Source organism: Plecotus auritus (assembly GCF_963455305.1).
Source record: "Plecotus auritus genome assembly, chromosome: 4".
In the NCBI taxonomy this organism is placed as follows: domain Eukaryota; kingdom Metazoa; phylum Chordata; class Mammalia; order Chiroptera; family Vespertilionidae; genus Plecotus; species Plecotus auritus.
The window spans coordinates 70,716,501-70,740,731 of record NC_137775.1 but is presented as its reverse complement, the minus strand read 5'-3'; the positions used below and the strand labels follow the sequence as shown (position 1 = coordinate 70,740,731).

The window sequence follows — 24,231 nt, the reverse complement described above, 5'->3', positions numbered from 1 at the left end:
GATATGCAAATCTACTCACAAGGAGATAACTAAAAGTTACTCACAAACAGGTAGTAGTAGTGCTAACAACCACATCTAAGCATTCGGTGATGTTTTTTCTTCTCTGATTTACAGCCTCTTCCTTGCTTGTGGGGCTGGTTTATCCATGATCTGAGCTGTTGCATTTTATTAGTTGTGATCTTCTCTAAGTCTCAACTACTATCCCTCACACTCTAATAAAAATTTCTCTTTTTCTTTAAAGCCTTCTAGTTATCTGAGTAGAATAAGCAACAGAAAATAGTGGCTTTATGTTATGATAATGAGACTTGGAAAGTCTTGAGACTTGAAATGTCTTAGTTTATTTCAAAATATTCTGGTTTTTCTTTGCTTCAGAAAAGAGAGGGGAGCAGCTGAGAATGAGGCAGAGCAGAAGGGAGGGCAGGAGACTTTAACTAATGAGCCATTAAAGGACTTACGATTAGCCCATCCATTTGACATTAACTTTACTTCTCATTCATCATCACTGTACAAAGTGTTTATGTAAAACCACATTAATTTTAAGATGTGTTATTATTTCTCTCTGTTCCAGGCAGGGCTCTTGATTTCCTTTCTCTTTTTTCTGCCATTGTTTTTGTGCTTTGTTTCATTATTGCAGCATGAGAATTGAGCAGTGGGCTCAAATGTGTCACATTTCAGTGCATAGCAATTTATGTTGGAAACAGAAATTTAAGAAATTTGTAATGTGGGGCAGCAGCTCCCTCTACTGTTTTCCCTGTAAAAGCTCTGAGCAAAGAATGACACCACAGCCCTTTGAAGGGTGTGCAAGGTATGGAAATTTTTCAGTGATACTTAATTGTAAATCTACGTGATTTTCAATATTTATTTTTAGGGTTTTGTTGCATTTTCTGCTTATCTTGTATTTTAAATACAAATTCTGTTTCATTACAGTCGTTTTCAGTGTCAATGAGATGCTCTCTTGAAGTGAAAGCCCTTAGTTCATGGATCTTTAATGCCCATCTATTGTATAACGCTGACAAAATTCTATAGTGCTAATTTTGTGGGAGCTGACTCCAATGGAAGTTAAGCTTCTTTTTTAAAACAACAATATGGTTTAAAATATATATAACCTTGTTGTTTCTATTATAGCTTTAATTTCAGTATAGAACTTCATTCACCTTTAAAGCGCTAGTCATTGTGCAGTCCTGAAGGTCATGGTTATACCACAGTGTACACAGTTAAAAGAGTAAATTTAGAGTGTGAAATTGAATTCACTTATTCAACACATACTTATTGATCATCTACTGTGTGTTAATCACTATAACAAACATTGAGACAGTGGTTTTTTTTAAGAAAAAAAAAACCAACACCTAGCAATGCACAAACTACAGATAAGGCCTCTGCCTTCAGGAACTTACACTGTTGTGTGGGAGGGGGAGCAGTGGTTAATGAGCAGTTCAATAGGCAGACAAAATGATCTCAGTTTAGCATGAGGTGCTATAGGTATAGGAGAATTGAGTGGGTATGTGAGAATGCTTTGGAAGGAAGAGTTGTTACTCTAGATAAGGTGGTATCTCTGAGTGACTTCAAGATGACATTACAATAAAAGGAGCTAACCATGTGAGGGCCAGAGCAGGAACTTCCCACCCAGAAAGATCAGGGCATCGAAGGGCCTGAGGTGGGAAAGAGCTGACTGTATTTAATAAACGTAAAAGAGCTAGGAGAAGAATAGTACCAGAAAAGGTTTTGGAGCTGAGTGGCTGTTACCATTTAGGGCCCAATGAGAGCGGCAGTAGGAGTTGGAGGGTGGGAGGAGTTAATGGACATAAATGGCAAGGAAAATGGTCAACCTGTCACATCTCTCTTTGTAAGTCTTCTTATTTGTGCTTGTACCTGAGATGGTTAGATTTTTATTTTGATGTGATAACATCATTGTTTCTACTGATAATTCTAATGGCCACATCATTTTTAACAGATTATTTCTAGTCTTTACATACACAGGGAGTAGGTTTGTTTGCTGAGAGAAAACAAGAAAACTGACAAAGCTTTGTTAGTAGCCCATTTAATTTTAATCTTGCCTAAATCCAGTGGATACTACATTTTTCCTTAAAGATGGAGACTCTAATCACATATAATAAGTCCATTTTGTCCTGTTGCTTCCTTTCTGATAAGTTATGGGTTGGATCAGATGAACAGCCATAGCAATGAACATGTATGCCTTCAAAACACCATAGAACTGTACCTGTACCCCATGATCTATCACTATCCTCAACTTTTAGGTCTTCTATCTCCAACTTTATGTATTATATACTGCAAACTCGAGGTGCAAAGTTATTGTTTTCCACATGTAGCAAGGCCCACTTCCAAAACAAATTAGTACCCCAAACATTTTGGACTGCTGAATAAGACGGATGACAAAATAAATGTCTTATTAAAACATTTGATTTCTTGTTCAAACACCTGGTAGATGACTATATGTATTTTGAGACTCTTATGTCTCAATTGGGAATTTAATTAATATTCTTAACATCCCTTCCAGGAGCCTTGAACTGATCAGGGTTTTGTCATATTTTTCAGTGTTCCTTTCAGCAAAGAATCCGAGTCCCTTGGGCCTATTAAATAACCAAAGGCCATGTACTGTAATGATAATATCTTCGGGGGAAAAAAATGAACCTAACCATTTATTTGAATCAATGGGTATAGTAATTTTATTTCTTAAAAATAAGGTGACTTCCTTAGGTTTTAAAAATAAAGATACATAAGATCTATAAAATGGAGACATGGCCAGTTAATCATTTTATTGCCACTTGTTCCCCACTAGGGTCATGGTCCCAGACAACAGCTGTTGCCAACATTGCTAAAATTCCAGTGTCACCTTGTGTTGCCACAGAATATGTAGACATGCAAGTGAGGCAGCTGAGGCTATCAGGTTGTGAAAACTAGCACTAGGGTCTGATTCCCTAATTACTCTTTTTCTCTCCCTATGAACAGCAGCAGTGGGACATTAGTAGCCACTTTCTGACTTCCTGGGGGTTTTTTTTACTAATTATAGCTCCACTCTGGAGAAAAGGGATTTTGTCTTACAGCCACTACTTACTTTTTTTCATCTTGGATTATGTTATTGAAACCAACTACTAAGACATCTGAACTGACATGTATTCTGTATAGCAATGATAGAACAGAATATTTAAAATCTTGGGTATGGCTATCAAACTTATTATTAGTTGGGCTAGGGCATGGATTATGTACCATTTCTCTGTGGTGGATAGACATTAAAGTTTTAATACATCTGATTGGCCTTGGAGGAGATATTCAGAAAGGGAGATTTATTTCCTAAGTAACCATATAGTTTGTATTTGATGATAGAGTTTTCAAAAGTGTCTCCTTACAGAAATTTAATTTTACCACTTTATGGCTCTGTGAGGTGGCAAGAACAGATTATGTCCATTTTAACAATAAGAAAACTCTGGGCCTTGGAAAGTAAGGGGCTTTGCTAAATCCCTACAGTCAGTTTTCTCTACGTAACCACTGAAACGTGGCAGGAAACTGTTCTGATCAAAGGAAATACTAAAAGAAATTATGTAACTAGGGAAGCAACAAGTTTTCAGCATTATCTGGGGGGGGGGGGGGGTTCTGAAATATGGAAGGAAATTTCATAGAATAAAAGATTTTCAGGAGCTTTAGTTCTATCTGTATGTTTGTTAAAAAGTAAAAAGATCTGAAGTAAATATGGCAGATTGTTCGGATCTGACAACATTGGATTGTGGATTCATCAATACTTATTGTATAATTTTCTGTACTTTTCAGCATACTTGAAATATTCTAAATTTATTTTCAAAAATAGAAAAGTCATGTTATGGGATTAGCAAAGGTTAATATCACTAATTACTTATTCACTGGCCTAGATTGTCAGTATCTACTCCTCTGACTGAACTCTTTTGTGGAATAGGCCTAGATGTTTTAAAAATGAAATAATTAAGTATTTTTTACTAGAACTGCCCTAAGTATACCCTCCATAGCCATGGTATTCACTTGAGCTAACAATTGTCATTTGCAGATTTATTATTAGTATAACTGATAGATCAGACAGAAACCTTGATGTTACACATTCAAGTTGAAAGTGGAGACTACAAAACACCCACCCCAATAAAACCTACGGATTGTTCATTTTGCTTTTTTCCCCAGAGCTGTTCAGAATGTCCCCAGCTATTCAAACTTTGCCCATGCTCTTGGTTTCTGTGTAACTGCTGGCAGTGTATAAGCCAGACCATCAGCCTGGATATCTTAAGTCCCAGCAATTTACCTTGGAAATTGCCTTTTCCTTGCACAGGAAGCATTGTCATTCTACCAACACTTTAAATTATATATATATATGTTTGATTTCAGAAAGGAAGGGAGAGGGAGAGAGAGATATAAACATCAATGATGAGAGAGAATTATTGATGGGCTGCCTCCTGCACACCCTACACTGGGGATCGAGCCCACAACCCAGGCATGTGCCCTTACCAGGAATCAAACCATGACTTCCTGGTTCATAGGTCGACAACCACTGAGCCCTGCCTGCTGGGCTCTACCAACACTTTTAAAGAGAGTGAATGTTATCACTTAATTACAGTAAATAGAAACTCAAAGTATTGATAGGTGCTGCTATGTGAGCCAACTTCCCTCCAGATGTGGGTAGCATATTGAGAGATTCCCTGAGGTCAGACAAGGGGGTAGAGGTACAGTTGTTCCCCAGGTACAGGTTTTGTTGGTAGTGAGCTTTGGGGGACACCACTGGATACAAATAAGTTGTTTCACACATTTCCATCCTTACTAGTTTTCATGCCCCTGTGGCTTTATCACTTTGTGCTGGGTCAATGGTGTTGCTTCTGTGGGATGGCAAGGCACTCTCAAAATTCCTGCTGCTACTCATATTGCAGGAAGCTGACAAATAATATTTTTTCTTTTGTAGGACATACTGAGGAGAGGGGAATATGAAACATTTTATGGGTGGATAAGCATAATGGCAGCATTAGAGGAGGAATCATTTTTTCCCTAACCATCATGTCATGGAAATCAGTCAAAAGTTTCCTACTCTATCAATAATGCAATAGTTGTATGCCAATTTGGTTGATTTGTTTCATGAGATCAGGAAAAAAATAAGCAACCTTTAAAAAATATCCCCTCTCCCACGTAGAAAAGAAAGTGTTAAAATTTTATGAGCTTCATAGCATAATTTAGAAAATCTGCTTTCATGAAATGGGTTAATTATACCCATTGAATGCATTCACTGTCAGTCTCATCCTCCCACTCCTGCTCCAAAATGACAAGTAAAACCAGGCACTGTGCAATTTTGGAAAACAATCAGGTCACATATTGAGTATTTTGCTTATTCATACAACCATAAACTGCCTATGCTTGAGTTCCCTCAATTACACAGCTCAGTATGCAGGCCAGAAGAGACAAACCCAGCTCAAGTGAGCACTTCCTGGAACACACAGGAGAATCGTTTGAAAAATGTCCAAAGTGGCAGATGTGATAAATTCTCATTCAAGATTCAGAAGCTGCCTTTGCTGCAATTCCTCACCTATTAATCGCACTGCTTCTGAACTTCTGAACCAAGAATGCTGGCAATATCTTAGACTGAGATGCTTAGGAGCTATCGATCTTTCCAAGCATGGTGCAGGTAGATGCCACTGTCAGGGGAAAACTGGCTGCGATGAGAGAAGATCTTGGATCACAGTGCTGCTCAGGACTTCCAGAGATTAACCCAGAATGAGTGTGTGGCTGCTGGCTTCCAACAAAGCTGCTATTACTTTAGAGGTCTCCAGAAGATGTCCTTGACGAATGCTTAAACCAGTGTATTGTTGTATCACTTAAATCCTTCAGATTCCCAGAATGCTAATACACAAATCTTTCCTCCACAGCAAATGCTGTGGCGCTATTGTAGTCTTACTTGAAGGATATTTCATTTTCTCTAAGTGTGACAATTTTCTCATAACTGTCCTTCACTGCAATTTCATGCTCATAGGAATTTAAGCTTATCAAAGTCATCCCGTTGCAATTTACTCTCTGGGTTAGCTAGTCTTGTTTCTACTATGTCCATTTTTCTTTTTCCTTTCCTTCTATCATCTCATAAATGCTGTGAATTTTTACCTTTTGTTTGGTGTCATTTCAACCTCAAAGTTAAGATGCTGATTAAGATTGCCTATTCGTCCTGCCAGCATGGCTCAGTGGTTAAGCATGGACCTATGAACCAAGGGGTCATGGTTCAATTCCCAATCAGGGCACACCTGGGTTGTGGGCTTCATCCCTTGTATGGGCATGCAGAAGGCAGCCAATCAGTGATTCTCTCTCATTATTGATGTTTCTATCTCTTTCTCCCTCTCCCTTCCTCTCTGAAATCAGTAAAAATACATATATTTTTAAAAATTGCCAATGTCTTTCCTTTGCCTTCTCAGAAACCTCTCTCCTTATCTCTCTCTAATCTAAGCCCTCCAAGATTTTAACAGTTCTCAGTGTCTGCCTGTAGTTCTCTTTTCCTTACCTTCTTTTCATGTCAGTCACTTTCTCTTGATCTCTTCTTATCATCTATATCTTTGAAAATGTATATCTATACCATGTCCCAGTGCTCTCTTTTCTTGCCCCTTATTGATTCTGTATCTCATTAAGGGATTCTATTAAATGCCCTCCATGATTTTTTTAAAATATATTTTATTGATTTTTTACAGAGAGGGAGGGAGAGGGATAGAGAGCCAGAAACATCGATGAGAGAGAAACATCGATCAGCTGCCTCCTGCACACCCCCCCACTGGGGATGTGCCCGCAACCAAGGCACGTGCCCCCGACCGGAATCGAACCTGGGACCCCTCAGCCTGGAGGCCGATGCTCTATCCACTGAGCCAAACTGGTTTCGCCCCTCCATGATTTTTTAAAGCAGCTTTAAGATGATCTATATTTTATTTTATTTTTTTTAATCTGTTACCCTACTTACTGTGAGGCAGATAAACGAAAGAGTTAAAAGATCAAAGCTATGGGGTCAGGCTGAGTTGAGTTGAAACCTAGCTTTTGTCTACTAGTTTTATGACCTTGAATAAGATAATTAACCTTTTGTTACATGTAAAATAATGGTAATGCCTACCTCGTTGAATTGCAATAATATATGTACAGTTATTGCTTTCTAAGGGAAAGTATTGTTATTTATTAATATTTATTTTATCATTCTCTGCCATTTGCTCATTATTTCTTTCCCAGGGCTTAGCTCAGGGCCTACCATTTCTAAAGCAGAAGTATTGATATGTATTTGGGTGCTCCTGCATTGGGTGCATATATGTTTATCAGAGTTATATCTTCTTGTTGAATTGCTCCCTTTAGTATTGTATAGTGGCCTTCCTTATCTCTTGTTATGGCCTTTACTTTGAGGTCTATTTTATCAGATATAAGTATCGCAACCCCAGCTTTTTTCTCATTTCCATTTGCCTGAGAAATGTTTTTCCATCCCTTCACTCTCAGTCTGTGTGAATCCTTTGCTCTGAGGTGGGTCTCTTGTAGACAGCAAATATATGGGTCATGTTTTTTTATCCATTCAGCTACCCTATGTCTTTTGATTGGTGCATTTAATCCATTTACGTTTAATGTTATTATTGACAAGTACATGTTTGTTGTCATATTTTTCCTTAGTGTTTGTGTTTCTTTTTGCCTTTCTCTTTCTTCTTTTTACAGCAGTCCCTTTAGCATCTCTTGCATTGCTGGCTTGGTAGTGATAAACTCTCTTAGCCCTTTTTTGTCTGTGAAGCTCCTGATTCCACCTTCAATTTTGAATGATAGCCTTGCTGGGTATAGTATTCTTGGATTCAGTCCCTTGCTTTGCATCACTTTGTATATTTCATTCCATTCCCTTCTGGCCTGATGTGTTTCTGTTGAGAAATCAGTTGATATTCTAATAGGAGATCCCTTGTAGGTAACTTTCTGTCTCTCTCTGGCAGCCTTTAAGATTCTTACTTTGTCATTAGTGTTCGCCAGTTTAATTATGATGTGTCTTGGTGTCGGTCTTTTGGGGTTCAACTTGTTTGGGACTCTATGTACTTCTTGGACTTGCATAGTTTTTTTCTTGCCAATATCAGGGAAGTTTTCTGTCATTATTTCTTCAAACAGGTTTTCTATTCCTTGCTTCTCTTCCTCTCCTTCTGGTATCCCTATTAAGTGAATGTTGTTTCATTTTGTGTTGTCCCAAAGCTCCCTTAGGCTCTCCTCTTGCTTTTTAAGTCTTCTTTTCAGTTGCTGCTGTGTTGGTGTGTTTTTTCCTACCTTGTCTTCTAATTCGCTGATGCAGTCCTCAGCCTCTTCTAGTCTACTGTTTAAGCCTTCCAATGTGTTCTTTATTGCAGCTATGTCATTCTTCATCTCCTCTTGGTTTCTTTTCATGTTGGTGACATTCTCATCCAGCTCCTTATAGTTCTCATTGAGTTGTGTGTATTTGTCATCCATCCGTTTAAACATCCTTATAAGCATTACTCTGAATCTATCTCTGATAAGCTGCTAGCCTCGAATTCATTTAACTCCCTTTCTGGTGATTCCTCTTTTTTTTTTCCTTTGGGAGTTGCTTTTTTGTCTCCCCATGTTTTCCTGTAATGTTTTAATTGTAGATCCAATTGCTTTGCTACCCAGGTTCTTTTGGTGGTGGTGCTACTGGTGTAATCTCTCAGTTCTCCTGGGCTTGGTAATCTAGTGTAGCTCCCTACTTGAGCTATTTGGGTTCTCTTGATGTAGGCCTTTCCCCAATTCTGTCCTTCTCATTCTCACGTAATATTTTCTTCTACCTGCTTTGCTCTCCTTCTTTCTATTTCTTCCATTCAAGTTTTTATAGAGAAACTTCGTCTATCTAAGAATGTTGACCTAAATACCTTCATTGACTTACTCATCATCCAGAAAAACTCATTAGATTCTATTTTCAATGTGAAAAAAATAACACTTGAAAGCATCTACTTAAGGATGAGGGCACTTCCAATTTCGTGATTATGTTTGTGTATTGGACATATGTAATGTAATATGCCCTTCTGATTATCTTGAAATAGGAGTTTTTCCTGAGCTTATTTCTGAGTTCCCACCTTTTACAAGCAAAGTTAACCTCAACATTTGATTCAGAAGTGGCTCCATTTGATTCAGAAGTAGCTCACACCCTCATGCTGAATGTGAGGACCCTGGGTCTGACTTTCATAGGAATATATTAGAGTGGAACAGCTCTTAGACTTGGTTCTATTATTTGTTTATTGTGCAATTGGGTTGGGGAAGGGATCGCTCATTTTGTTCCATGTCAGATGGAGAATATAATAATATCCACCTCACTTAGGTATTAAGAACACCAAATAAGATAATGTGTTTTGCAATCACGTTACCCTGCCATTCAAGAAAATATAAGTGAAAACACTTCTAGAATTATCCTGAGCTATCTAAATATGAAGAGTTAGTTTTACATCTCCCAGGAACATTTTCATTTGAGCTGATAATAAAACCCAATGCCAAATAATTCCACTACCTTTATGTAGTTTTAGGCATAAACCAGAAAAAGTAGGTGGACTACTTTGAGGAACAAGAGCTCCTTCTCAGGAACTTTAAATTTTACCTAATACATGTGGTACATAGTAGCTGTGTACTACATTCCCATTGTAATACCAGAAGGGGAAGTTTCGGTCTCTGTATTGAAATGTAAACATAATGTAAATAAACATCAGTGAACTTTCTCCTGACTTCAGAAATAATTTTTTTTATATTTGCAGTTTGAGCATTTTCAGCAATTTTGTGGCATCTCCATAGTCACAAAAAATTTGTAGCAGAAGCATTCTCGGAAAAATAACCCATTATAAAATTACAGTTGCTTAACCTACATAATTAAGTCCCAAGAGAAACAAAAATTCTTTTAGAGCAGATATTTAAGATAAATAAAAGGACGTGTGTTTAAAAGAAAAAGAAATTGGTTTCCCAAATATTTTCTATCTAAAGAGTATTATTGATTTTTCTCTCAGAGTTAGAATACAACTTTCTACATTGTAATTCTGGTAAAAAAAAAAAAAATCCATTCAGCCCAGCCAGCATGGCTCAGTGACTGAGCATCAACCTATGAACCAGGAGGTTATGGTTCGATTCCTGGTCGGGGTTGTGGGCTCCATCCCCAGTGTGGGGCATGCAAGAGGCAGCTGATCAATGATTCTCTCTCATCATTGATAATTCTATCTCTCTCTCCTTCTCCCTTCCTCTCTGAAATAAGTAAAAATATTTTTTAATCCATTCATAAGCTCGTTCCTACTTACCTGGAGCTCGCTGCAACTTAGTTTTTAATTATTTAGGCAGATTCTTACATCAATCTCAATCTGTTGGCCCTGTCGTTTGTGAGTTTGGAAGCAGCAAGACCTCCGCTCTGTTTGCTGCCATTTCTAACTGAAACCAAAACCAACAAGCAAGAAATTGTCTTTCCCCTCAGATTTTTTCTTGTAAAAGTAATTATTCTACTGAATTCAACAGACATTTGGGGGGAAGGGAGAGCTACTATGTACCACATCCCGTGTTATGATAGAATAAAAAAATTTAAAATCCTTGCCTGCAAGGAATTTTCATTCCAACTAGAAAAACAGGCATGTTCATAAGCCACTATAGTCAGAGTGCAAGTTATAAATAATGGAAATTTATATGAGAGAAAAACTCTGACATTAGCTTTTCCAGGATACTGTCTATTGAAAGGTGCTTCATCTTCCCATTCCTGTGAATGAATTTAGGCTTCATAATATTTATTTTAGTACCAAGGGAAAAGAAATTACTGATATCTGCTTTTTTTTTTTTTTTTTTACTGGCTTTTAGAAAATTGGGACCATTTCTTGAAAATTAGCACAAATGACTTTACAATAACAAACTTTCTATTTGTTCTTATCATAAAGCAATTCTTTGCATGTTTGAAGAGAGTTAACTAGTATAACTTTCTTCACAGAGGTTTTTGGTATTTCAGAGGTTGTTACTGAAGTTAATTGGAAATCCACAGGGCCAGAGGCAGGTATGTGTAGCCTGAAAATATGTATTTGTGAACCCTGAAAGGAATTCCTAATAAGAGGTTGAAAGCTATGGTGCCTGGAGAGTGGCACCCAGATGGCTCAAGGAGACTTGCCAGCAATATGAAGAACTAAAGGCTGCAAGGGAGAAAGGAAAATAGTTCAGGAGGGAGGATCAGAGAGGGAATGAAATAGTTGACCAAGGAGCCAGGGAGATCTTGATTTAGAATATCTATGGTGTGCTAAAGCTGAATCAAAGGACCGGAACCTTGACTTGCACAGAGTTTATAGCAAAGATCAGGGAAGGGGATAAAAAAGGCAAAAGTTGAGTTCTTCAAATTAAGTGTGCTACATCAACCGGCTGGAAATGAAAATGCAGCTGGGACCAGGACTAAGGAAGTATGGTTTTTAACTGAGAACGTTTCAAATCTTTGATCATGCAAGCAACTCCTCATTTTTACACTACCCATCTGATAATGCTGGTGGCAGACATATTTCTCTGTTTTCCATCTTTAACAAGATTTTAGGCCCCCCCCCCCAAAAAAAAAAAATCCTTAAACTATAGATGAGTGTATACACTCCCAAACTGAATGTAGCTTTAATTCACTTGTTCACACTAGATATGGTTCTTTGCAGTAAGAAACAACAACAGGCTCTCTCAGGTAATTACACCTAAGTAAAGTTGGATTCTGAACAGGTATTTCTCCCTGGAATTCATTTTAAAGCTGCTCTATAACTGTGTACTCATCACATTAACCCAGATGTCCTGTGTCTGTCTCCCAACCCAGTACAAATAGAGTGAAGCAGAAATGCATAAAAGATAGACACTACATGACCATGATTTCTGTATCACTATATTGCAGGTCACCATCCTGAGCCAGATTTGGGACATTTTTCCTTTCTATAAACCTGCAAATGGTTTTCCTAGTAGAGCTCATGCGAGCATTAGTCAGGGCTGATATGCCCTCCATAACTGACCTCTCTTCTCCACTCATCCTGGGTCATCTATGCATCTTTTTGACGAGTCTTTATAATTGCAAACCTCAGAGAAAGTGACCTCCCAAGTGCCCTGGAGCATCTACTAAAACTGTGTGATGCCAGGAGACCTGTCACTTATCACAGGTCTTCACTTCTCCTTCCTCAGAGTTGATTGATAGTCTACAAGACTGACAGCTCTTGCTAAAGGAGGAAACAAATGGCTCTTTGGATCTTCTCCAACTGTGCTTTTGTGCCAGAATAGAAAATAGCACAATAGCCCATCTCTTGGGGAATGTGGCTAATAGAACAGCCAACAATTCCAAGACCCCAAGCGTCTATATTGTTTTTCTTACAGTAAGCAGAGTTGCTCTTGGCATTTATGTGCAGAGTGTTTCTCTGTGGTCACTATCGCCACATTGATCAAGGTTGTTTGCTTCTGACAGTTTGAGAACAACCCAGTGAGTGGCTGCTGTACTGACTGCAGTCAGCGTACAAGTAGCCAGTCTAAGGACTCTGTGCTAGTATCTTCTTTCAGTTGCTGCAGGGTTTCTTCAGCCCCCTGGGAGAGTTTGTGTGAAGTATTGCCTGCAGGGTAGGCTGTTAGCTATAAATCTCTGTTACATTCAACTTGAAATTTGTGGTACCCAAAGTATACCGGTGACTAAAAGAACAAGGAAGAAAATGTCATCATAAATGCTCATCAGCCGATTAAGCACTGGAGACTAAAATTTCAGATTGACCCCATTTGGAGCACTACTTTGTGGATATGACATTTTGTGGCAAGAACAGAACATATGAAAACATGGCGGTGACTTTTATAGGGTTTATTAATCCTGTGGATATCTGAATAATATTGTTCAAACTTTTCTATTGGCCAGTGGTTCTGTTCCGTGAGCTATGCTCTTGCTATTGTTTTTAGAGCTCTCCTACCCTATCCCCAATGATACACTCAACAGCAAGGTCAGGATTCCAGATGAGGAATATATTCTGTATTTCACCTATGTGCTATAGGCAGATAGCCAGTCTGTAAAAGATCAGACCCATTCTCACCCAATTTTTTTAAAAGTTATCACCATCCTGTTATTTTTACTATTTTCATCCATTTACCTGTTCTGTACCAGGAAACCCCTCTCACACTGTTTCCTGTTCTGCTTCTTTCTCCTTACTCCCTTCCAGGGCCCCCTTTGAAGGTGCCCACTTATATCCTTTGACCACCTGCTCTCCTAACCTCTGCAAACCAAGATAGGATGCGTTTTAATACAGTTGTGGATTGAGAGGAATTTTTTTGTAATACTCAGGCATAACCTTCTATCATGTCTTGAATGATTATATGCAGATAGATGGGAGATGCAAGGAACAGCTATCCGCTAGGACTACATCTAAAGTCAAAGTTCTTATTTTCCCCACCCCCACCCCCTGCACCAAGCCCAGTCTGGCTCATGAGAAGTGCCGAGTACCAGTTTTGTTGATTTGTTTTTTCAATTTCAATATGGGAAGTAGAACATGGGAGACTGATCACCTAGTATTCTCAACAGCACGGTCAGCATGATAAAGAAATTACTGCAAAAATTGTTTTAGGCTGAGAGTCTGCTTTTAAGTTAAGATGGTAGAGTTTGGGCCCAGGCTGCCTATGTTAAATATTAGCTCTGCCACTTACCAGTGGTGTGACCTTGGGCCAGTTAACAATTTCAAGCCTCGTTTTCTGTATTGTTGATTGGAAATAATGATGGTATGTACCTCATGGTATCATTGTGGGGTTTAAATAAATTAATCCACATAAAGCCCTTGGTATAACACCTGGCATACAATAAGCACTATATATTTGCTATTATTATTTGATTGATTCTTTTGCTCTATTTCAGAGACTCTGTTATTAATTGTTCTGCCATATTTGGTATCCCTAATTATAAGACTCTCATTTTAACTAGATTGAATATGTATAAAGCAAAATTTACCCACCGCATCACTATTCTTTGTTCTAACTGACATTATTAACACACATTCACCATCTACCAAGCACCTACTATGCATATATTCCCAAGCTACCTGTTAATGATACTACATGTGGAATCTAAAACTTCTTACCTCATTATATAATTGCAGATGGATCAATGTGTATGGAATCTCATGTCTCATGAGTTTCAAGAATGAGTTTTTAACTTGCATCTTCTTGGCTGGAAACTTTGTGCAGCAATCTCCAACTCAGTGATTGCTTTCCTCGTTGCTTCATCTAACTGACCCAGCTACTTTACGCTGGCAGGGGGAAAAAAAATCATGAGCAATATATAATGCGATGAGAGTTCTTTTCTGACATTAGCTTTGTTTTTACTTTAGCAAGGTAACAGCATCATTTGTCTTTCCAATCACAGACGGCCCCATTACTCAGGAAGCCTATTATTTTCTTAAGAGTTATACCAACCTGCTTCCAACATCCATCACTACATCTCTGTGTCCTCTACATTTAGTGGCACAATGCAAAGGTTTCATATTGGAAGAGATCATTAGTCACAAGTCTTTCCTAAGAAATACCAGTCACAAATGTTAAATGTTAATTTTTTCAATGGTACCTAGATCAGTGAGTGCAGCTGGCAATGGTTCCTTAAAATTTTTCTCCATTTTTTAAAGCTTTCAATACCTTTTTTAAAAAAATAATCTTTATTCAACAGTAATGTTTGGTTTACTCAATCATAATCTTTCTTTGTCTTATCTTCTAAGGTAAAATGTAAATAATTTTGCCTCTATAATATTTTCTCCTGGGCATTTTAAAGATCTATGAAATATGTAATCTTTTTTTTAATGTTTTTATTTATTTCAGAGAGAGGAAGAGAGAGGTAGAAACATCAATGATGAGAGAGAATCATTGATTGGCTGCCTCCTACACACCCCCTACTGAGGACTGAGTCTCCAACCTGAGCATGTGCCCTGACCATGATCTCCTGGTTCAAAAATTGACGCTCAACCACACCGCTGAACCACACCGCTGGACTGTGATCTTTTTCTTTTAAATAGCAGCCTCTCTGTTGGCTTGAACTACTTGATTTAAAATAATGCTAAGCTTTGTATTGTCTTATGGCCCTCTCCCAAGTGTAATCCCTGAAAAACTAAAAAAACTCTTCTCTTTCTTTTTTGGAAGTTTTATGGGGGAAATGCCTTTACATCTTTACTGTCTCCCCAAAGCTCACCATAGTGCTTAGCCAAGTATGAGTGATTAAATATCTTAAATCTGAGGTCTTAGAGCAAACATCTTTTCCTGGCCTGAAAGTCATGTGCAACTCATTCAAAAGGATAAAGCAATAGAAAACATATTTTCCCATATTTTCTAAGTTAATAACAAGTGGCCACACATTTCTATAACACATCAATCAAAGCCCTGTGAAAAGTGTCAAAAATAAACTGAAGCTAAAATATCTTCCCTTGAAGAGTTTTATGGGCACAATTCCTTTTAATAAAAATATGCTGATGCTGACCTTCTGGTGAAATGTTACATGTTCCCATTAAGGACAGCTCTGAATTCATGCAGGATTTAACCTTGACATACCTTTAGGAACCTGATGAGTTAATGCCCCTGTAATTCTCCATTAATTTGAATATTTGACTAAACATACTCTTCCTTTTCCTTAACTAAGATTTCAAGAGTTCTTAGATATATTATTTAAATTCACATTGTTTGCCAAAACCGGTTTGGCTCAGTGGATAGAGCGTCGGCCTGCGGGCTGAAGGGTCCCAGGTTCGATTCCGGTCAAGGGCATGTAACTTGGTTGCAGGCACATCCCCAGTGGGAGGTGTGCAGGAGGCAGCTGATCGATGTTTCTCTCTCATCGATGTTTCTGACTATCATCACTCTTCCTTCCTCTCTGTAAAAAATCAATAAAATATATAAAAAAATAATAATAATAAATTCACATTGTTTGGTAAATGTTTAGTTTTTTATTTTTTATTTGTTTCTAATACAGGGACCTCCTGGAACACAAGAAATGCAGCAGAATCTTAGTGGATATTATAACAAGGTATGGCCTTTTTTTCACGTATTATATACACAGAGATTTCATGTGACCATATTTTTAAAATTTTATTATTTTTTTAATCATCACCCTAGGTATGTTTTTATTGATTTTTAGAGAGAGAGAAAGGGAAAGGGGGGGACTGATGTGAGAGAGAAACATCTATTGGTTGCCTCCTGTATGCACCCCAAAGGGGATCAAACCCACACCTTTTGGTGTACGGGATGGCGCTCCAACAAACTAAGCCAACCAGGGCTATGTGATTGTATTTCTGGAAAACAAAACACACACATTAATTCCTAACTGCTCAGACTTGAAACATGATCACATATTCTTAACATCTTTCCATACTGAAAATATTTCCAAAAAAAATATTTTGCTCAGTATCTTTTTTTCAAAACCAGGATATTTTCTTAATAAATTTAAAAAGTTCACTTCAAATTTTTAAAATTTGCATGCAAACAATAAATGCAAAAATTATATTTCACCATTGATAATGTCATATATCTAGTTTCTCTGAGGACAGAGATTATTTGCTACTTGAAGCTTTGGGTAACATAATGCCTGATAGATTTCTTATCAAAACCAACAGGTGCTACACTACAATGTCAAGCAAATATTTATATCCCATAGGTCAAAGCAGAGGGTCCTCCATCTTTCAAGGAGGAGCCACTTTTAACTTCCCCAAGGTTTTTAAATTCCAATTAGGATGGATGGAATTCTGACATGGAAGTATCTGAGAGGCATAAGGCAAGACAGTTTTGCTTCTTCTTCTCCAAGGAAGCACAACTGAGGGAGAAGAATGGGTGCTGGCAATTAAGTAAGACTGAGAGACCTGTGTGAGGCTGTTGATTGACTCATCATCATTCAATAACAAATATTTGGGTGTAATCACTTGCTGTGAGGCATTCTGTCCACTGACGAGGGTCCCTTTCATACATAGTAGCTTATCATTGATACGGTGCTGGTAATTGTGCCTCTACACAAACAAATTCAGAGACACTCCTCTAGTTTATGCTTTCCTGTAAATTCCTGACTACTGCTATTCCTTTTTGTTTAGAAACCCCAAAGAGACATTATGTGCTAGCAGAGGCCTTCAAGATAGCAGGTGCTCAGAAAAGTGTTCATTAAATGACAAGCTAATTCATTTTTTAAATCCCAATTCTTTGTTCATCAGATTAAGTTCAACATAAAGGCCTACATTATTTGGGGTTGATAAATTTCAAAAGTGTGGAAAGTTTGTTACACTTCTTAAGTAAGCTTATCTTACATTTTCTCATTTACTTAGATTTTCCAGGGAGAATTATATTAGGAATAAAGTTTTGGTATAATTAAACATTTTCTGAATAGATCTATACTAGCTTTTTCAAAACATTAGGGCTTGGCACAAGTGAAAAATAGTAAGTGAATCATGTCTAAAATTAATAAAAATACAATGCTTTTTTGTAATGACATCATAACAAAATAGGATTTATCATAAATGCTTCAAAATAATGAGAATTAGTTGGCTCTGATGTCACAGTGTCAGCTAGAAAAACTTGGAGAACACACTATATTACTTTCATTCTTAATATAAAATTTACTAAGTTGCGACTCAGCTACTTAAGTATTTGCTATCCCTTGCAAAACTTTTAAAGCTCGTATCTTTACAGGTCTCCTAATACTGCTTGTATATATATTTTATCTTGCCAATGAGTCGGTTTTCCCTTAAATGAAGATATATGGAGCATTTATATTTTAGTCTAAAGAATGTAAGTTTTTAAGCATTAAGGTTATATTTCAAAAAATGGGGCTGACCAGAGCAGGTGAGTGGAGAGTCTTGCTGATAGCAAACCAATACTATAAAAAAAAATTTTTTTTATTGCCCTGGCCGATGTGGCTCAGTTAGTTGAGAGTCATCCTGTGCACCAAAAGATCACCCATTCAATTCCGGTCAGGGCACATGCCAAGGAAAACAAAATTTATTGATTGATTTTTGGGGATAGAGGAAGGGAGAAAGAGAAACTGATTTGTTGGTCCACTTTTTATGCATTCATTGGTTGATTCTTGTGTGTGCACGACCAGGATTAGAACCCACAACCTTGGTGTATCAGGGTGAGGCTCTAACCAACTGAACTATCCAGCCAGGGCCAATAGCAAGCCAGTACTTTGAACTTAGCTAATTGATTCACCTAAGAGAACTCCAGCTATTCTTATTGCCATTACAGGATAGGGGCTCCCAGGTAATTACTCCACATGTGCTCAAAACATGGCTGTAGAGCTGGGGCCTCACTGGATGAAAAAAGAGAGACCATAGCTTTTCTTCCCCAAAGGATGCATTATAGGCATCAGGAGGCTTTAGACCCACCTGGGAATTAATGCAAGGCCACTTCCCAAACACTACAGTTTGTTTCCTTCTGCAAAGAGTTAGCGCTGTTACATTGATAGAGGCAATGCCCAACATCCCAGTACCTACACTGACCAATGTTTCTGAAAGGTAGCGACCCCTTCCTCACCCTCAGCTTCACAGAAGACAGGGCCAGATGTGCCATAATGGGTGAGAAGTATGTTTTCATTCGGCAGTGTTCCCCCCACCCCCACCGCCCCATCCCATACCTCTATCTATTTTTGGATACTGAGGTTCTTTCATTTTGCAACTCAATGCAAGCCGGATAGTCTGGCTGTAACAAATGAACACAGAGGGAGGTGGATTGGGGGGGTTCAGAATGAAACTTTCATGGAGATTAAATAATGGACCATGGATTGAGATATAAAAGTGACATTTCAAGGTTAAAATAATCTTCCCTTTTGAATTGGCATTGATTTATGTATTTCTGCGCTGGAGTCCTGAACCTCAGCTCCTCAGCTCGAAGAGGCTACCGTAGTCGGGCAGCCTGTTGAAGCAGCGACCCCAGGAAGATGACCATCAGCTACCCACACACGCCTTTGGGTCCTGTTCAAGTGCTGATTTTTCCCCCTATATTTTTTTCTTATGTCATCAGAGGGAGAAGGTCAGGCCTAAAAGACCCTCTCCCTGCAACACAAATCCAAAAGTGAATAGGGAAGAAAAAAAGGAAGTAAGGAATAGAGAGAGAGACTAAGGTCGGGGAGATTATCCAAATGTGTTTATCTGTATTTTTTCATGTCCACTTGAGGATGCAAAGAACAAAAGGTAGAAGATTTCCCTCTCCATCACAAAAATGATTTGCAAAACAGCTGCTCCAAATCTGCAAGATTGTTTGCAAAGAAGCAGCAACGCTGAACATATTCTTCCCCATAAGGAAAATCTGCTCACTTACCAGCAAACTGCTCTTCATTGTCTCCAGCTCTGGGGATTTTCAGAAGACTTTGATAGGCTCTGTCAACTGGTAAAGCCATCAGATCCAGAGTCCCTTTACAACATTGTAGATGGGGGATAAAGTGTTATCTGTGGAGGCCACAGACTGGCATATTTTACATTTCATACTGTTTTTATAGATCCACAGTGAAAATGTGCGGTTGTGCTATCTTACATTACCACACTCAGTGAAATTTGCAGAGAATCAGTCTCAGTTGTTGGAGATTGACACTGTGTCCCCCAGCAGCCAATTCTGGTGTTCACTTCTCCAAATTGTTGATCCAAAAAAAATCCACCAATTTGCTAGCCAAATAATCTACTTTTCTTTTCAAGAATCAAGTCATAATTTCACTTTAATATTCACAAACTAGGAAGGACAGAAAACCTTTCTCCAAAATCAAATATTCATGGTCTTCCCAAGCTGTGAGTTGAACCCAACAATGGCACAGGAAGTGAAGGCTTCCTTGGAGACACCAGAAGCAACCCTCTGGGCCCAAAGATTGAGAAATAACATTTAAGTCCTAACTTCCTGTCTCTCCCTATACTGCAAGACTCAGTAGTTTTGGAGAACATCGGGAATTGAGGCACAGATGTATCTTAGTTTTGGATCTTAGTTTTATTACAGAGAACCCTGAAGCTCTCCTGGGTTTCCCCCTCCCCTCTGTGGTCCACCACACTTGGAGCTGGTGAAATGGCTTCCTGCAAGAAACTGAGAGGTTGGACTTGAAGCCAGCTTTAGGTCTTATTTTCAAGGCCACATATTATATATTCACTTGCTAGGACTACTGTAACAAAATATTACAAGCCGAGTGGCTTAAACATAAGAAATTAGGTGTCTCACAGTCGTGGAGGCTGGAAGTGCAAGATTGAGCATGTCAGCATGGTCGTGCTCTTTAGGAAGGTGTGGGGAGGCATGTGTTCCAGGCCTCCCTCCTGGCTCCTGGTGATTCCTTGGCTTGTGGCAGCATAACTCCCACCTTCCCACGGTGTTCTCCCTGTGTGCATGTCTCTGGTTCAAAGTGTGTTCTTATAAGGACCCAGTTGTATTGAACTAGGACCGCTGGCTCCTAACTGCTCGCCTGCCTGCCTGCCTGATCGCCCCTAACCATTCACCTGCCTGCCTGAATGCCTCTAACCACTCTGCCTGCCTGCCTGATGCCCCTTACTGCTCGCCTGCCTGCCTGATCGCCCCTAACCGCCTCTGCCTGCCTGATCGCCCCTAACCATTCACCTGCCTGCCTGAATGTCCCTAACCACTCTGCCTGCCTGCCTGATGCCCCTTACTGCTCGCCTGCCTGCCTGATCGCCCCTAACTGCCTCTGCCTGCCTGCCTCATTACCCCTAACAATTCGCCTGCCTGCCTGATCATTCCTAACTGCCTCTGCGTTGGCCCCCGTCGCCGCAGCTTTGTCCGGAAGGACGTCCGGAATGACATCTGGAAGGTCATTCAGTTGTCCAGTCTAATTAGCATATTACACTTTTATTATTATAGATTCCCTGAGGGCTAAACTGGGGGGGGTTTAATGACCCTATATCCTGGAAGAGGGTTCATGTCCTTGGTCTCTTTTATTATATTAAGCCACAGGAAACTGCTGATATTTGACTCATTAGGGCCTATAAAAATGGCCATCTCTTCTGGTTGAACCTATACATATCTAGGTATGTTCCCTTCTTTCCAGAGAATATCCTCTCTAGGGCCATTGAAATAGCTTGAAAGTCTTCCGACTTACCTGAGCATACATTTCAAAGTTCTATTCACCATAATCCACAAGAGAACAAAGGACATCCCAGAATTCTTGAAATGGGCAGGCTAATTAGCACTCTCCACCCCACATCCCTCACAACTGCACCAGGAACTTTTAAATAAAAACAGTCAAAATTGTACAGCTATTATAGTTATTCAAAAGGCTTATAATAATGCATTCAAATAACATGACACCAGGGTACAAAAATGACCTAGTAAAATTAGAATAGTATCTGAGGCAGAATTGCAGGTTTCCAGAAACACAATAATAATATGTCTTATTATTTCACAGTAATAATGTCTTATTATTCACAATAATAATAATATGTTTTATTATTTCTGTAGAGCCAAGTAATTGTCTGGTGCAGTTATCTTGAGAAAGTAGAGAAGAGAATCTTAAATGTCAATGAATAAATGCTCCTGAAGTTCAATTCTGAATCTGCATTGAGTACTGTTAGCCCAAGAATGGAAAACACTTATAGAGGCCATGCAGATCCTTGATTAGATAGATTTTCTGGCTTAGCTATTGAGTGAAGCAAACATATGGTGCTCTGCTAGGAAGTAAATGACCCTATTGTTTTTCTGGGTGGAAAAGCCACCAGGAAAATCAAAATTTTAGAATAATGGAGTATATGGATAAAACAATATGACTTAGTACTGAAGAGGCATTTCTTCATTCCAACCACAGCATCTTTGACACCTCTAGGTTGTTGGGGAGGAAGATCTAAAGGGTGGAATGGGAAAGATCTTGGTCCTTTTGAGAAGTGGAGAGAAAGCCATTAGGGCTGGAATTTCTGAAGGAGAAGAGTGGCCGAGATGATGCTGGAGAGGGAAATGAGTTCAGGTCATGCTGGGTTTTGATGGCTTTGTTAAAGTTTAGAAGGAATGAAGTTAGGATGTCTTTTAAATATATCACTTTGACCTTATTTAGAGAATGTGTGTGTGGGCAGGGGAGCAAGAGTGGAGTATAGAGGGCTGTTGAGAGAGCTACTGCAGTGATCCGGCAAGGCATGAAGGTGGCCTTCCCAGAGTGAAGGCAGGTAGCGTGAAAAGAGGTTTTGGAGACAAAGGCCAGCAGACTGATTGTCCTGGAGGAATAAGTAGGGTGGTGTTAAGAAGGACATGCAGATTGAAGAAGGAAGCATTCCATGGAAGGGAGAGGGTGAATTCAGATTTTCTTTCTTTCCTTGACTTTTTTTCAATTGTAAAATGAAATTACCACTCATTTTAACAAGTCAAACTGAAGACTTACACTAGGAAGAAGTTAGTCATTCTCACACTTCTGGACTAACGAATGTTAACAGGATGATATAATTCTTACATCTTTCTCTCTTATATATGTACTAGAGGCCTGATGCACGAAATTCGTGCAAGGGGCTCAGCCCTCGCAGCCCCAGCTGCCTTGGCCCTCAAAGCCCTGGCTTTCTCCAGAAGGTTGTCTGGACAGTCATTCTGCCATTTGGTGTAATTAGCATATTAGCTCTTTATTATATAGGATGTGTGTATTTGTTGTATTTTTGTTGTTGTTGTTGTTGTTAATCCTCCCCCAAGGATAATTTTCCCATTGATTTTTAGGGAAAATGAAAGGAAGAGAAATGGGGAGAAACATTGATGTAAGAGAGACATATATAAGTTGCCTCCTGCATCAGGGCTGGGGTTCGAACTGGCAACCCAGGTTCGTGCCCTTGCCCAGGAATCAAACCCGTGACCCTTCAGTGCATGAGCCGATGCTCTAACCACTTAGCAATGCCAGCTAGGGCTTATATTTTTAAATTCAGTTTTGAACTTGCTGAGTATGAATTTCTTCTAGATTTTGCAAGTGAATACATCAAATAGAAAATTATATATATGAGTCAAAACTCAGAAAGGAGACCTGGTTTGCTGGGTTATAATTTTCTCTGTGTTTGTATGGTAGATGACACCTAAGCCATGGGGGCAGATCAGAAGGCCTGGGAGGAAATGTTGTATTTCAGGAGGGGAGAGTCTGCACAGAGCCCTGAGGAGGGGCAGCCTTTGCCAATTAGGTGGGGAAAGAGGAGGGTGGATCAGAGAGATAGAAAGAAAAAGAGGGTGAGGAATTCTACAAGTCAAGAGAGTGGCAAGTATAACCAAGAGGCCAATTAACACAATGTCCATCATACTGAGCAACAGAAATATCATTAACAACATTAGAGAGTCATATCCATGGAATGGTGAGGTTTCCAGGCATTCCTTTGGAGCGGTGACAGTTTTCCCCTGTAAGTGTGATATTTCTCCAGAATCATCTCCAAGGGGGAAATCACAGAGAAGATAGATAGTGTACCGAAAGTTGGAATTTTGCAGGAATAGTTAATGGAAGGTGAGAGAGGCAAAAGTGATTAAAATGGTACCCATGGGAACTGTTACAGTACTATTATCTATTTACTAGAGGCCCGGTGCATGAAATTCGTGCATGGGGGAGGAGGGTGTCCCTCAGCCCAGCCTGCACCCTCTCCAATCTGGGACCTCTTGAGGGATGTCCAACTGCCTATTTAAGCCCGATCCCGGTGGATCGGGCCTAAACGGGCTGTCGGACATCCCTCTCACAATCCAGGACTGCTGGCTCTCAACTGCTCGCCTGCCTGCCTTCCTGATTGCCCCTAACTGCTTCTGCCTGCCAGCCTGATCACCCCCTAACCATTCCCCTGCCAGCCTGATTGATGCCTAACTGCTCCCCTGCCAGCCTGTTTGCCCCTAACTGCCCTCCCCTGCAGGCCTGGGTCCCTCCCAACTGCCTTTCCCTGCAGGCCTGGTCACCCCTAACTTCCCTCCTCTGCCGGCTTGGTCACCCCTAAATGCCCTCCCCTTCAGGCTTGATCACCCCCAACTGCCCTACCTTTGCAGGCCTGGTCCCTCCCAACTGCCCTCCCCTGCTGGCCATCTTGTGGTGGTCATCTTGTGTCCACATGGGGCAGGATCTTTGACCACATGGGGGCAGCCATCTTGTGTGTTGGAGTGATGGTCAATCTGCATATTACTCTTTTATTAGATAGGATAGAGGCCTGGTGCATGAGTGGGGGCCAGCTGGTTTGCCCTGAAGGGTGTTCCAGATCAGGGTGGGGGTTCCCTTGGGGCATGAGGTGGCCTGGGCGAGGGGCCTGTGGTGGTTTGCAGGCCAGCCACGCCCCCTGGCGACCCAAGCAGAGGCCCTGGTATCTGGGGTTTATTTATCTTGTACAA

At 39.7% G+C, this 24,231-nt stretch overlaps 1 protein-coding gene across 1 annotated transcript in view; it reads left to right on the top strand.

Moving 5' to 3' along the window:
• The window catches only part of COL19A1 (collagen type XIX alpha 1 chain), a 325,830-nt gene that overhangs the window by 229,047 nt on the left and 72,552 nt on the right, over positions 1 to 24,231 (top strand). Inside the window, 1 exon segment of the mRNA XM_080665043.1 lies at positions 15,926 to 15,979. Coding sequence (XP_080521169.1) covers positions 15,926 to 15,979 — 54 coding nt within the window.